The sequence below is a fragment of the Dermochelys coriacea genome, chromosome 2 (assembly GCF_009764565.3).
Source record: "Dermochelys coriacea isolate rDerCor1 chromosome 2, rDerCor1.pri.v4, whole genome shotgun sequence".
NCBI classification, from domain to species: domain Eukaryota; kingdom Metazoa; phylum Chordata; order Testudines; family Dermochelyidae; genus Dermochelys; species Dermochelys coriacea.
In genome coordinates this window covers 272576797-272592209 of record NC_050069.1, presented here as the reverse complement: position 1 = coordinate 272592209, position 15413 = coordinate 272576797, and the positions used below count along the sequence as shown (strand labels likewise).

Sequence of the window (15413 nt, the reverse complement as noted above, 5' to 3'; positions counted from 1 at the left end):
CCGGGTGAATACCATCTTGTACTTGTGACATGTTACTGTTTAATTTATCAATTTGTTCCAAAACGTCCTCTGCTGACACCTCAATCTGGGACAGTTCCTCAGATCTGTCACCTAAAAAAAGTGGCTTGGGTGTGGGAATTTCTATCACATCCTCTGCAGTGAAGATCAAGGCAAAGAATTCATTTAGTTTCTCTGTAACACCATTGCCTTCCTTGAGTGCTCCTTCAAAACCTTGATCATCCAGTGGCCCCACCGATTGATTGGCAGGTTTCCTGATTCTGAGGTACTTTAAAAAAAAATTTGCTGTTAGTTTTTGTGCCTTCTGCTAGTTGCTCTTCAAATTCTTTTTTGGCCTGCCTAATTATACGTTTACACTTGACTTGCCAGAACTTATGCTCCTTTCTATTTTTCTCAGTAGGATCTGATTTCCACTTTTTAAAGGATGCCTTTTTGCCTCCAACTGCTTGTACTTTCTTGTTGAACAAATGTGGCATTTTTTTGTCCTTCCCCTCCACTCCCCCCAGTTAAGGGTATACATTTAGTTTGAGCCTCTGTTATGGCATTTTTATATAATTTCCATGCAGCTGGCAGACATTTCACTCTAGTGACTGTTCCTTTTAATTTACAAAGTGTAGAGTGCTCACTTTATATTTATTTTTATTACAAATATTTGCACTGTAAAAAACAAAAGAAACAGTATATTTCAATTCACTTAATACAAGTACTGTAGTGCAATCTCTTTATGATGAAAGTTGAACTTACAAATGTAGAATTATGTACAAAAAATAACTGCAATCAAAAATAAAACAATGTAAAACTTTAGAGCCTACAAGTCCCCTCAGTCCTACTTCAGCCAATCACTCAGACAAACAAGTTTGGTTACAATTTGCAGGAGATAATGCTGCCCACGTCTTGTTTACAATATCACCTTAAAGTGAAAACAGGCGTTTGCATGGCACTGTTGTAGCCGGCATCGCAAGATAATTACGTGCCAGATGCGCTAAAGATTCATATGTCCATTTATGCTTCAACCACCATTCCAGAAGACATGCGTCCATTCTAATGACTGGTTCTGCTCGATAACGATCCAAAGCGGAGTGGACCAATACATGTTCATTTTCATCACCAGTGTCAGATGACACCCACTGAAGGTTGATTTTATTTTTGGTGGTTCGGGTTCTGTAGTTTCCACATCAGAGTGTTGCTCTTTTAAGACATCTGAAAGCATTCTCCACACCTTATCCCTCTCAGATTTTGGAAGGCATTTCAGATTCTTAAACCTTGGGTCGAGTGCTGTATCTATCCTTAGAAATGTCATATTGGTACCTTCTTTGCGTTTTGTCAAATCTGCTGTGAAAGTGTTTTTAAAACAAACATGTGCTGGGTCATCATCCGAGACTGTTATAACATGAAATATATGGCAAAATGTGGGTAAACAGAACAGGTGACATACAATTCTCCCTGAAGGAGTTTAATCACAAATTTAATTAACGCATTATTTTTTTAACGAGCATCATCAGCATGGAAGCATGTCCTCTGGAATGGTGACCGAAGGATGAAGGGACATATGAATATTTAGCATATCTGGCATGTAAATACCTTGCAACGCTGGCTACAAAAGTACCATGCAAATGCCTGTTCTCACTTTCAGGTGACATTGTAAATAAGAAGTAGCCAGCAGTATCTCCCTTAAATGTAAACAAACTTGTTTGTCTTATTTCAGAGTAGCAGCCGCGTTAGTCTGTATTCGCAAAAAGAAAAGGAGTACTTGTGGCACGTTAGCGACTAACAAATTTAGTTGAGCATAAGCTTTCATGAGCTGCAGCTCACTTCATCGGATGCATTTGGTGGAAAATACAGTGGGGAGATTTATATACACACACAGAGAACATGAAACAATGGGTTTTATCATACACACTATAAGGAGAGTGATCACTTAAGATGAGCTATTACCAGCAGGAAGGGGAGGGGGGGAAGGAGGAAAACTTTTTATGGTTTAAGTTTGTCTTAGTGATTGGCTGGACAAAAAGTAGGACTGAGTGGACTTGTAGGCTCTAAAGCAGTGGTTCTCAAACTTTTTTTTTCATGGACCACTTGAAAATTGCTGAGAGTCTCGGTGGACCACTTAATGATCTTTCTAAATGTTGTTTGTACCATTAGCTAACTATTCTAAAGTTCTTTGGATAAAAACCACTATATAAAAAAACCTTTATAATAATTAACTTTTTTGTTCTACAAATAAAAGAACACAACTCATATATTAATATCAGTAGTCTTACCTTTCTAATGCGACGGATGTGCCCTCTCTCCCCTGCAGCGGCAGCCCCTGAGCCGGGGTTGGGAAGGAGGGGGGTCTCTCCCCTGCCACAGCAACCCCCAAGCTGGGTCTGGGTAGGAGGGCCATCTCTCCCTGCCAGCCACAGTCCTTGAGCTGAGGAAAGTTGCCTCCTTCTCTAGCAGCCCTGCATGTTCCAAATCCCCCCCACTCCCTCTTCTCACCCCACTGACCCCTCATTCGCTTACAAGGCCACCACCTCACCTTACATGTGCATCTTCTCCAGGGTCCAGGCAGCCTGCGTGGCTCCACTAATTAGGTGGGTAGCCCTTCATTCTCTCATGTGCGGCCGCCCAGTCGTGGACCTTAGAGGGAACTATCCGTGGACCACCTGAATGGAGCTCGCGGACAACAGGTGGTCCACAGACCACAGTTTGAGAACCTCTGCTCTAAAGTTTTACATTGTTTTCTTTTTAAGTGCAATTATGTAACAAAAAAATAAATCTACATGTAAGTTACACTTTCACGATAAAGAGATTGCACTACAGTACTTGTATGAGGTGAACTGAAAAATACTATTTTTATCTTTTTACAGTGCAAATATTTCTAATAAAAATAATATAAAGTGAGCAATGTACACTTTGTATTCTGTGCTGCACTAGAAATCAATATATTTGAAAATATAGAAAAACATCCAAAAATATTTAATAAATTTCAATTGGTATTCTATTCTCACAATTAATCATCATTAATTTTTTAATCACAGTAAATTTTTTGAGTTAATCGCGTAAGTTAACTACGATTAATTGACAGCCCTAATTTAATTACATTGTTGTTGTTGTTATGGAGCAGTTCAGGTGAAATTATAGGAAGGACAAAAGAAAGAACTTAGTTCTGGAAATTAACTGAACACACACAATCAGGGCTGCTTCTTGTGTGTCAGACAGATATGAGGAATGATGGATCCCTTAAGTCAAGAGAGCTGAACAAATCTTGTGGCAACAACAAGAAGGAATTATAGAGACAATGCAGCTCTTTATTCCGCATCCATCACCATGCTAACTGAAGTTAAGGTCACTATACAGAATGCGAACCTTGGGATGTATTTGTTCTATTTTCTTAAACCCTGTGTGGAATGAAGGACACCTTTAACTTTTTGTACTGAGGAAATATTGGGAATAAAACCCTTTTCCATGGGATAACTGATACATCATTAACACAGTTCTAATTTGGAGAAGGGAGACCACATCATCTCTCAGTACTCTCTTATGAGGGAGATTTGGGAAGTAGCATGGAGTATAATTAAGGCTAGTTTTTAGTCATGGGTATTTTTAGTAAAAGTCATGGACAGGTCATGGGCAATAAACACAAATACACGGCCCATGACATGTATTATATACTCCTGACTAAATCTTGGGGGAGGGAGTGGCCCGCAGGTACCGCAGGTGCTAGAGGGTGCGGCTCAGGGGTGCCAAGGATGCTGGGGGGGGGGGGAACCCTGCTGGTGCTGGAAACAGGGGGTGTTAGCAACAGGGGACGTTGGCAGGACTGGCAGACTCCCTACCTGGCACCGCACCTCCCTGGAAGCAGCGACATCCTCCCTCCCTCAGATCCTAGGTGGAGGCATGACTAGGCAGCTCTGTGCAATGCCTCCACCCCAAGCGCTGGCTCCACAGCTCTCATTAGCCAGAAACCGCGGCCAACAGGAGCTGCGAGGACAGTGCCTATAGGCGGAGGCAGCATGCAGAACTCCCTGGCTGCACCTCTGCCTAGGAGCCAAGGGACATGTCACCACTTCCAGGGAGCCCCCCCAAAGTAAGCACCACCCAGAGCCCTCACCCCCTTCCACATCCCAACCCCCAGCCCTGAGCCCCCTTCCATACCCAAACTCCCGCTCCTGCTGGGGGAGAGGGGCATGGTGGACCGAGACTGCCCCAGCAGCAGCCAGTGTGGTTGGCCCAGGGTCTGCCTGAGCTGCTCAGGGGGCCCCCAGGGCAGCTGCTGCAGAAGTCACAGAGGTCATGGAATCCGTGACAAACTCTCAGCCTTAATTATAACGGGATGATGCATCTTTTCTGTATGACTGAAGTTATTTCCCTCCAGACCAGAAAATAAGACAAAAGATGGATACATGCACTGGAATTGAAAAGTTAAAAGATTTGCCACAGATGCCACAATAAGATTCTCCAGCATCTTGTAAAAATCCCCAAAACTTAAATTATTGTGTCAGTGCTGAAGCAGTAACACTAACAATAAGGGAGCTGAGAGAGCAGGCATCTATTTGTGATGTCTTCTTCATCTCTTTGAGAAAGATTTCTCTGAAGTGATCTCTGGAAACATAATTACTGAGGTTCTGTATGATTCTAGCCAGACTCCCTTCAAAAACACAATGAAGATGATCTTTGCTGGAAGTCTGGTTGAGAGAAACACAAAAACTGAGCTCTTTCAAAGTATTATCAATTTTTGAATTAAAAAGATTCAATCTTTCAACTGGAAGATCTTTGACATTAGCCTTGACATTAAGTAGAAGACTGGAGCTCTTCAGTCAGACATTATTTCTCAAAGTGAGCACACCCCGCTGTGAATGGGAAGCCATATCCACCACTCACTGAGTGAGTGGTTTATCCCTTGCTCACTCTCAAATAACCTTGTCTTCCTTCATGAACTGCTCTGGAAGGTGTTCAAGCAAAGATGCTATCATGTTCAAGGGACAGAACCCATACCAGGCAAGACCACAGTTGATAACTAGCTACCTTTATCTGAATGGTAGCCTAGGAGTATGCCTTGCAGCCAAGGATTTCCCTCTTCCTCATATCTTGTCTGGAGTACCTATTTTGAAGCTCGACAAGGCTCCTTCTATGACTGCAGATACCACAATGCTTCTGGAGCTATGACTGAACTTGGTAAGTCTTGGAACCATCTGCACAATTACTGGAGTAAGCCAGAAATCCTCTGCTGGCTCAGAGAGACCATTTTGTTGATTGATATGGCCCACCTTATCCCTGGAGCAAGTTGTGAAGACGTCATTCTCAAAAGCCTCTGTAATTCTGCAGATCATAGAATCATAGAATATCAGGGTTGGAAGGGACCTCAGGAGGTCATCTAGTCCAACCCCCTGCTCAAAGCAGGACCAATCCCCAACTAAATCATCCCAGCCAGGGCTTTGTCAAGCCTGACCTTAAAAACCTCTAAGGAAGGAGATTCCACCACTTCCCTAGGTAACGCATTCCAGTGTTTCACCACTCTCCTAGTGAAAAGTTTTTCCCAATATCCAACCTAACCTCCCCCACTGCAACTTGAAACCATTACTCCTTGTTCTGTCATCTGCTACCGCTGAGAACAGTCTAGATCCATCCTCTTTGGAACCCCCTTTCAGCTAGTTGAAAGCAGCTATCAAATCCCCCCTCATTCTTCTCTTCTGCAGACTAAACAATCCCAGTTCCCCCAGCCTCTCCTCATAAGTCATGTGTTCCAGTCCCCTCATCATTTTTGTTGCCCTCCGCTGGATGCTTTCCAATTTTTCCATGTCCTTCTTATAGTTTCGGGCCCAGAACTGGACACAGTACTCCAGATGAGGCCTCACCAATGTCGAATAGAGGGGAACGATCACGTCCCTCGATCTGCTGCCAATGCCCTTACTTATACATCCCAAAATGCCATTGGCCTTCTTGGCAACAAGGGCACACTGTTGACTCATATCCAGCTTCTCGTCCACTGTACCCCCTAGGTCCTTTTCTGCAGAACTGCTGCCGAGCCATTCGGTCCCTAGTCTGTAGCGGTGCATGGGATTTTTCCGTTTTAAGTGCAGGACTCCACGCTTGTCCTTGTTGAACCTCATCAGATTTCTTTTGGCCCAATCCTCTAATTTGTCTAGGGCCCTCTGTATACTATCCCTACCCTCCATCGTATCTACCCCTCCTCCCAGTTTAGTGTCATCTGCAAACTTGTTGAGGGTGCAATCCACACCATCCTCCAGATCATTTATGAGGATATTAAAGAAAACTGGCCCCAGGACCAACCCTTGGGGCACTCTACTTGATACCGGCTGCCAACTAAACATGGAGCCATTGATCACTACCCATTGAGCCCTACAATCTAGCCAACTTTCTATCCACCTTATCGTCCATTCATCCAGCCCATACTTCTTTAACTTGCTGTCAAGAATACTGTAGGAGACCATGTCAAAAGCTTTGCTAAAGTCAAGGAACAACACATCCACTGCTTTCCCCTCATCCACAGAGCCAGTTATCTTGTCACAGAAGACAATTAGATTAGTCAGGCATGCCTTGCCCTTGGTGAATCCATGCTGTCTGTTACTGATCACTTTCCTCTCCTCTAAGTGCTTCAGAATTGATTCCTTGAGGACCTGCCCCATGATTTTTCCAGGGACTGAGGTGAGGCTGACTGGCCTGTAGTTCCCAGGATCCTCCCTCTTCCTTTTTTTAAAGATGGGCACTACATTAGCCTTTTTCCAGTCGTCAAGGACTTTCCCCGATCGCCATCAGTTCTCAAAGATAATGGCCAATGGCTCTGCAATCACATCCACAAACTCCTTTAGCACTCTCGGAAGCAGCGCATCCGGCCCCATGGACTTGTGATCGTCCAGCTTTTCTAAATAGTCCCAAACCACTTCTTTCTCCACAGAGGGCTGGTCACCTGTTCCCCATGCTGTGCTGCCCAGTGCAGTAGTCTGGGAGCTGACCTTGTTTATGAAGACAGAGGCAAAAAAAAGCATTGATCAGGATCCAGAAGTTCTTAAAATGGTCAAGAGGCAAAGTTTATGTGGATGCCACTATGTCATCATCTTTATTTGACCCATCAGACTTCTCTGAATTCAGTGATTCTTCATCTGAAGATGGAAAAGATGCAGTCTATGAAGGCTCCTTCTCAGAGGGCACATGGGCTGGTATCACAGAGGACAGGTCCAAGAGGCTGATGAGTCCTAGGTTTCTTATTCCTTTGTGACATTGTAATGATGGTTGTCACAAGGTCAACATTAGCGTGGTGTACAAGCAGCAAAAGCACAGGGAGGCATTCAGCTACCCATTGGGGTTGGAGAAAACTGCTATCTGAAAGCCAGATGTTCATGGATTGTTCCAGATCAGAGACCTCTCAGAATGAGCATCACACTGCATCTGGTATCATGGTGTAGATGTTATGGTAATGGGAGCTATATAATTACCTAGATATATCCCTGATAGCACTGGGGCTGACACTGTGGGATCACTAATCTGGGAGTTTGTATCCTAGTTTAACTCTCTTGGTGCAGAAGACTCAGGAGGAATAAATACATAAAAGCCTGTTTAGACAAAGCAGAGAAAGGAAAGGAAACAGGGAGGAAAGCTAGCTTTTTCCTGGCAAGAGTTCTGACTCATCAAGCTTTCACGTGATCTGGTGCTAAAACACATCCAGCTTGCTCACTAATGCTACAACCATGCTTCAGAGCCTCAGCATCCATTCAGTCTGAAGGATTTGGTGCCGAATAAAACTTCCCAGCCATCAAGATTCCTCATATCTAGGGAGACTCTTGGCACCAACTCAATACAAGATCTGTGACGCCAGTCTTTCTCAGAGTAAGAGGAAGGAAAGAAATTGGAATCATGGATCCCTTCCCCTCTGCTTCTTCTCCAGAGATGCCTGAGGGCTTGAACTCAATGGGTCAACTGACTTCAAACTTCTGAGAGTAATTCAGAACCAAATAAATATTGGTTCCATTCTTTTATTTCCTCTTGGGTTTCTGCATTGAGGAAATTGAGGATCTACTGGGCATACACTCAGCCTGTTCCTCAGAATAAGACTAGTTGATTATTAATATCTCTTCAAAAAGGAATAGACAGAGCCAAGACCCTCATTTCTAGCACACCTGTGTAGGAAGCTGGTTCACACCTAACACTTGTGAGCAAATGAACCTGTCTTAGACATTTCAGACAGTACACATATTGTTCAAAAGGCCAACATTTTTGCATTACAAGAGGCACAGCACTTGAAGTCTAACTTCTTGTCAGCCATTGAACTGATTGAAACCAGCAGTTCTGAATAGCAAACTGCAACTAGGTCAGTATACTCAATGCTACTGCAGTGATCAAATGAAATGAAAGGGTACTTGGGTTCAATGCTCCTTAGATATCCTCCGTTCATATATTCTAATAAGCAAGGGAGTAGGCATGTGTAATCGATACTACTTCAAAGAGGGCTCTGTGCTTGACACATCCCAGAAATGTCCCAAATAAATCCATAAACATGGTAAATACAATTCATTGTGGGCACTCATGATCACTGATCAATACCATTCAGACAAGCCTTGACCCTGTGAAAGGCAATGTGATATTGCATGCAGGAGTTATACAAGAGTCCACCACTCAGTCAGAGTAATCAATCAACCATGAGTAATTCGTCCTAACATGGGCAAATCTCAGCAACACCTTATCCAGGATCTTAGTACCTGCTAAAAAAATCTATCCTGTTTATCATTTTGTTTTTGTTTATGATAACTAAGTAAAAGCAGGCTCTAGATCATAGGTCTATAAAGCAGGACCACAGGAAGAGTACTAGGTCAACTACTTCCAAAGAGGATGGATCTAGTCTGTTCTCAGTGGTACCAGATGACAGAACAAGGAGTAATGGTCTCAAGTTGCAGTGGGGAAGGTGTAGGTTGGATATTAGGAAGCTTTTTCACTGGGAGGGTGGTGTAGCACTGGAATGCGTTACCTAGGGAGGTGGTGGAATCTCCTTCCTTTGAGGTTTTTAAGGTCAGGCTTGACAAAGCCCTGCCTGGGAAGTCAGGCCAGGAATCTTGACTCCCCGTACTGAGCACATTGCTTCTCAAAGACAAGTGGATTGAGAAATAATTCACATTCAAAGTGGGGAGAAGAAAATGCAGCCTTCCTTGGAGCTGACTGTATTCTATGATTGATGAGTTTTAACTTAGTCAAGGCCCTGGACTCCCAAGTGAGTCATGGATATGTACCACAGAGATGGCTTGGCTCATTGGTGCTGTGCTGTCAGTGAAGAAACATGCTTAATTGAAAAGGACCTACAGGATCACTCTCATTAGCCCTTCTGTCAAGAGCTACTAATGATTCATAGAAGCATAGAATATTAGGGTTGGAAGGGACCTCAGGAGATCATCTAGTCCAACCCCCTGCTCAAAGCAGGACCAATTCCCAACTAAATCATCCCAGCCAGGGCTTTATCAAGCCTGATCTTAAAAACCTCAAAGGAAGGAGATTCCACCACCTCCCTAGGTAACGCATTCCAGTGCTACACCATCCTCCTAGTGAAAATTTCTTTTCCTAATATCCAACCTAAACCTCTCCCATTGCAACTTGAGACCATTACTCCTTATTCTGTCATCTGCTACCACTGAGAACAGTCTAGATCCATCCTCTTTGGAACCCCCTTTCAGCTAGTTGAAAGCAGCTATCAAATCCCCCCTCATTCTTCTCTTCTGCAGACTAAATATCCCAGTTCCCTCAGCCGCTCCTCATAAATCATGTGTTCCAGCCCCCTAATCATTTTTGTTGCCCTCTGCTAGACTCTTTCCAATTTTTTCACATCCTTCTTGTAGTGTGAGGCCCAAAACTGGACACAGTACTCCAGATGAGGCCTCACCAATGTCAAATAGAAGGGAACAATCACGTCCCTCGATCTGCTGCCAATGCTCCTACTTATACAGCCCAAAATGCTGTTAGCCTTCTTGGCAACAAGGGCACATTATTGAGTCATATCGAGCTTCTCATCCACTGTAACCCCTAGGTTCTTTTCTGCAGAACTGCTGCCTATGCACTCGGACCCTAGTCTGTAGCAGTGCATGAGATTCTTCCATCCTAAGTGCAGGGCTCTGCACTTTTCCTTGTTGAACCTTATCAGATTTCTTTTGGCCCAATCCTCTAATTTGTCTAGGGCCCTCTGTATCCTATCCCTACCCTCCAGCGTATCTACTTCTCCTCCCAGTTTAGTTTCATCTGCAAACTTGCTGAGGGTGCAATCCACACCATCCTCCAGATCGTTAATTAAAATATTGAACAAAACTAGCCCCAGGACCGACCCCTGGGGCACTCCGCTTGATACTGGCTGCCAACTAGACATGGAGCCATTGATCACTACCCTTTGAGATTGATGATCTAGCCAGCTTTCTATCCACCTTATAGTCCACTCATCCAGCCCATACTTCTTTAACTTTCTGGCAAGAATACTGTGGGAGACCGTATCAAAAGCTTTGCTAAAGTCAAGGAATAACATGTCCACTGCTTTCCCCTCATCCTCAGAGCCAGTTTTCTCATCATAGAAGGCAAGTAGGTTAGTCAGGCATGACTTGCCCTTGGTGAATCCATGCCTACTGTTCCTGATCACTTTCCTTTCCTCTAAGTGCTTCAAAATTGATTCCTTGAGGACCTGCTCCATGATTTTTCCAGGGACTGAGGTGAGGCTGACTGGCCTGTAGTTCCCCGGATCCTCCTCCTTCCCTTTTTTAAAGATGGGCACTACATTAACCTTTTTCCAGTCGTCCGGGACTTCCCCTGATCGCCATGAGTTTTCAAAGATAATGGCCAATGGCTCTGCAATCATATCCGCCAACTCCTTTAACACTCTCGGATGCAGCGCATCCGGCCCCATGGACTTGTGCTCGTCCAGCTTTTCTAAATAGTCCTGAACCACTTTTTTCTCCAAAGAGGGCTGGTCACCTCCTCCCCATACTGTGCTGCCCAGTGCAGTAGTCTGGGAGTTGACCTTGTTCATGAAGACAGAGGCAAAAAAGCATTGAGTATATTAGCTTTTTCCACATCCTCTGTCACTAGGTTGCCTCCCCCATTCAGTAACGGGCCCACACTTTCCCTGATCCTCTTCTTGTTGCTAACAAATGGAGAGTCATGAATCAGAGTCGGAGAAGAAGGTGGATGTGGGAGAAGCTGGGTGGGCGGGGAAGGGGAAAAGGAGAGAGGACATGGAAGGGGAGAAGACAGAACAAGGAGTAATGGTCTCAAGTTGCAGTGGGAGAGGTTTAGGTTGGATGTTAGGAAAAAAATTTTCACTAGGAGGGTGGTGAAGCACTGGAATGGGTTACCTAGGAAGGTGGTGGAATCTCATTCCTTAGAAGTTTTTAAGGTCAGGCTTGACAAAGCCCTGGCTGGGATGATTTAGTTGGTGTTGGTCCTGCTTTGAGCAGGGGGTTGGACTAGATGATCTCCTGAGGTCCCTTCCAACCCTGATATTCTAGGATTCTAAGAGTCATACGAGTGCCGCTCAGGGGAGAAGGCATGAAGGGCTGGAGCCAAAGGAGGGGCCATCATGTTCCTTTTGGGACAATTCAAGGAAGGGACTTTGAGAGATGTGACCACCATAAGAGAGGGAGCTTACAGAGGCTGTCAGATGTGGGATCCAGGTCTTGAGAACCAAGAGACCACAGGGAACAGAGGATGAAGAGGTGATGGATGGCTGTGATCTTTTTTTGAGATGGAACTGGCATTCAGAGAGAACAGGAGAAGACAAGGAGGGCATGGGAGCAAGTGGGATGGGTATAAGGTTTGAAAAAGACCATGAGGTGGAAGTGATGTGAGGGAAAGAGGAAGAAACAGATTTGAAGTTAATGTTGCTGAATATAACCCACTAAACTCTCAGCCTTGTAATTTTGCAACATGTCTGCCTGTGTGTCACACTAGGCTGAGCTGGCTGTGTACAATTAAATATATGCAAAATTAAGCACAACTCAAGCAGCTAACAATGGTAGCAGCTGTGCTGGCTCTCAAAGAGCAGCACAAAGTTCCAGCACTGACTGGCTGCAGTACAGGCTTAATCAGAGCATGTGTGTGTCCAAGTAGGTGTGATCTGTTTGCCCATTCTCCCGCCTCTCTGCCAAGGCCACTGCTGGAACCAGCAGCCTACACTGAGGAAACCACTCATTCTCACTACTTTTCCCCACTCCTTACTCAGAAAACAAGATAGTTTTTAAGAGTGAGTACAATTTGCTTTGAGACTTTCCCTCAACCTCCAGGAAGCACTAGGAGAAAGGCAATAAAATGGCTGAGGAATGACTGAAAAATATTTATCACATACTATAGGTCACATGGGGGAGTGTCGTGGGGGGGGTCAATCCAGCCACTGATTGGATAGAAAGCTCTCATGAGACTTGGAAGCATGAATTGTGCATGCTCCCAATAACCACAGCTAGAGATTTTCCAGTTAATGGAAGAGGTGACATTTATCCTATTCACCTACCCCAGAAGAGAGTGATAGGGAGGAGGAGAGAAGAAGTCTGGAAAAGATTAAATTACACAGTTAGTTTGAGATTACTCAGCTGCACTGGTGGAAAACCTACTGTAGATGAAACTCTGGCCACTTCCAGGGCTTTTATCACTATATCAATGATTTAGCTGACATAGTGATTAAAAAGAAAAGGAGGACTTGTGGCACCTTAGACACTAACAAATTTATTTGAGCATAAGCTTTTGTGAGCTACAGCTCACTTCATCGGATGCATTATGGATGCAAGCTTATGCTCAAATAAATTTATTAGTCTCTAAGGTGCCACAAGTACTCCTTTTCTTTTTGCGAATACAGACTAACACGGCTGCTACTCTGAAACCTGTCATAGTGATTAAAAACAGTGAAAGCCACATTTTGTCTATACTAAGGCTCTCTCTGGTGTGACCACCAGTGCAGCTTTTTGGCAAAATTCCATAGTGTAGAAAAGGCCTTAAACATCAGTGAGTTACCAGTAATTGAATAAATAAAGATATGTCTTTTGCTGCCAGTGGAGTCTGTTCCTTTGCGGGACCTGTGTGCTTTTGTTTTGGGAAGGGGGGAAACTGCAGCCTTTAACAAACATGGGAATAACTTCCATTCTCACCACATAAAATAGAAGGGTATCTCTCAAAGATCTTTGTATTTGGCAGTGGTGCAACTGCTTCTAGAATACTGTGTCCAGTTCTGTGATCCAGAAAGACGTTGATAAATTGGGTTCAGAGAAGAGCCATTCGAATGATGAAAGGATTGGAAAACCTGCCTTATAATGAAAGATGCAAGGAACTCAATCCATTTAGTTTATCAAAGAGAAGGTGAAGGGGTGACTTGATCAGAGTCTACAAGTACCTACATGGGAAACAGACAATTTGATAATAGAAGGCTCTTCAGTTTAGCAGACAAAGGTATAACAAGAACCAAAGGCTGGAAATTGTTAAAAACTTGTTTTTTTATTTCTAGTCTGAATTTGTGTAGATTCAGTGAGGGTAATTAACCATTGGAACAATTTACAAAGGGGTATGGTGGATTTTCTCTCACTGGAAATTTTTAAATCAAGGTTGGATGTTTTTTCGAAAAGATCTGCTGTAGTTCAAATGGGAATTAATTCTGGAAAATTCTATGGCCAGGACTAGATGACCACAATGGTCTCTTCTGGCTTTATGATCTATCAGTCTAAGCTGGGTGGGGCCCACTGGGGACCAGTGTGCGAAAGAGACAAAGCTGAAAAAATATAGAGCCTGAACTCCCATTCTGGGAGAGGACAGGCTCCCTGTGGAGCAAACATACAGTTCTAAAATGAAAAATTTAGGAGAATGTGAGTATCATGAAGTTCCTGGGTTTAATTCCAACCCAATTCCTAAAGCAGCAACACCTGAAAACTGGTTATGTTCTAAGACTAGAAGGTTAAGCCTGGATCTTTCAGAGCAGGAGGCTGCAGAGAAAGGGTTCACAGTTGTGGGACAAGACACCTGTGTCTCACAGGGGCCAAGAGACAATTAATGTGTTGTAAAGAAAGAGCTTGGAAGCTGGGAATAAATGCTAGCAAAGGGAAGGGAGGCTGACTGATGAGTTGTGGAAGGGTTCTGAGTGCCTATCAAAGGGGTGTTGGCATCTGGAGTGAGGAATGGTAGTGGGAGAGAGGCTAGGATCAAGTGATTGATATAAAGTTGCTTGTTGTGAAGGCTATAGTTTGTCTTTTGGGACCAGATGGTTGTTGAGGGAGGGGTGAAAGGAGGGTATCAGGGGTGAGGTGATGTGAGGGTTTTGCTCCAAGGGAAGGTGGGGGCAATTCAGGTCAGGACACGTGTTATGGGGTTTGCATGCTAGCTTAAAAGTAAGAGGATGCCAGCAGAGAGGAGGAGTTCAGGGGCTTGCAAAAGAAAGTTAGAGAGTTTAAGCAGTGGGGAGGAAGTCTGTCAGATCAGGTGCATGTAGAGGGCCACACAAAGGCAACTAGAATAATTCTCAGGGACACCCGAGTTAATTCTCTGGACCATCTAGACCCTTTTAGCCCTGTTGTAGACATTGATTAAGACAGTTTACTTGCAAGAGAATATGGTTGAAAACGAGAAGCTGAATGAACTGTTGGGCCACTGTACTGTAAGGAGGAGCCCATCTCCTGCAGGCAGGTGTTGAACTCTGAACCTGCATTTGGCTACCCACAGAAACATTGATTTAAAACCCCTTCAAAATCCAGAGGGCACAAGTGCCTAATTGTGTCCTTTGCAGCCCAGCTCCCTGGCCCTCCCTGCATGCAGCAGTGTCAGCAGGGCTAACCCTTCACACAAGGAGGACACAGGCTGAGCTCTGCTCCATACTCCCAGCCCCAGCATTGGCCTCACTCTTTAGACTTTCATCCAGCAGGCTACTTACTTTTTAATTAGACATCTTTAAACAAAAAGTGAAAGTATTTGTTAAAATCCATCTGAATAAACAAAGGTGCTGAGCAGACTGTGAAGTGAATAGGAAATGAAAGTGACTCACCCTCTGAGGGAGAATTTTGTCAGCCATCTTCCTCCTCTTGGCACTGTACATTTTTTAAAGAAAAAAACACGTTACCATGGTGACAGATCTAGGAGTAACGAGGCCACCTGCTAAATTATCCTGACATCTCCACATGCTGGTGCACAGCTGTGCATATATCGACAAAGAGGTCTTACCCATACCCAGTACTTAGGACCCCCTCTCACTTTGAGGGGTTGGGGCAACTAAGAAAAAATCAGGGCTTTCTGTCACACATCTTGGGAAAAAAAGTCTTCAAGTTCTGTGATCGCAGGGTCCTCTATAGTATGGGGCAGCAGTGTGTGTGTGTGATCTATGAATACATTATGAATGTGAGAGTCAGTGCGAGAGCATTTATGTAGAAGTGTGGGTAGCCATATGTAGATATGTATACATA

General features: G+C 44.1%; 1 protein-coding gene across 2 annotated transcripts in view; it reads right to left on the bottom strand.

Annotated features, from left to right (window-relative positions):
• Window positions 1-15413, bottom strand: part of SMARCD3 (SWI/SNF related, matrix associated, actin dependent regulator of chromatin, subfamily d, member 3) — a 161919-nt gene that overhangs the window by 111097 nt on the left and 35409 nt on the right. For both annotated transcript variants that reach the window (XM_038391445.2, XM_038391438.2), the window contains exon 3: window positions 14999-15041. In XM_038391445.2, coding sequence (XP_038247373.1) covers window positions 14999-15041 — 43 coding nt within the window. The remainder of the gene's footprint in view (window positions 1-14998; window positions 15042-15413) is intronic.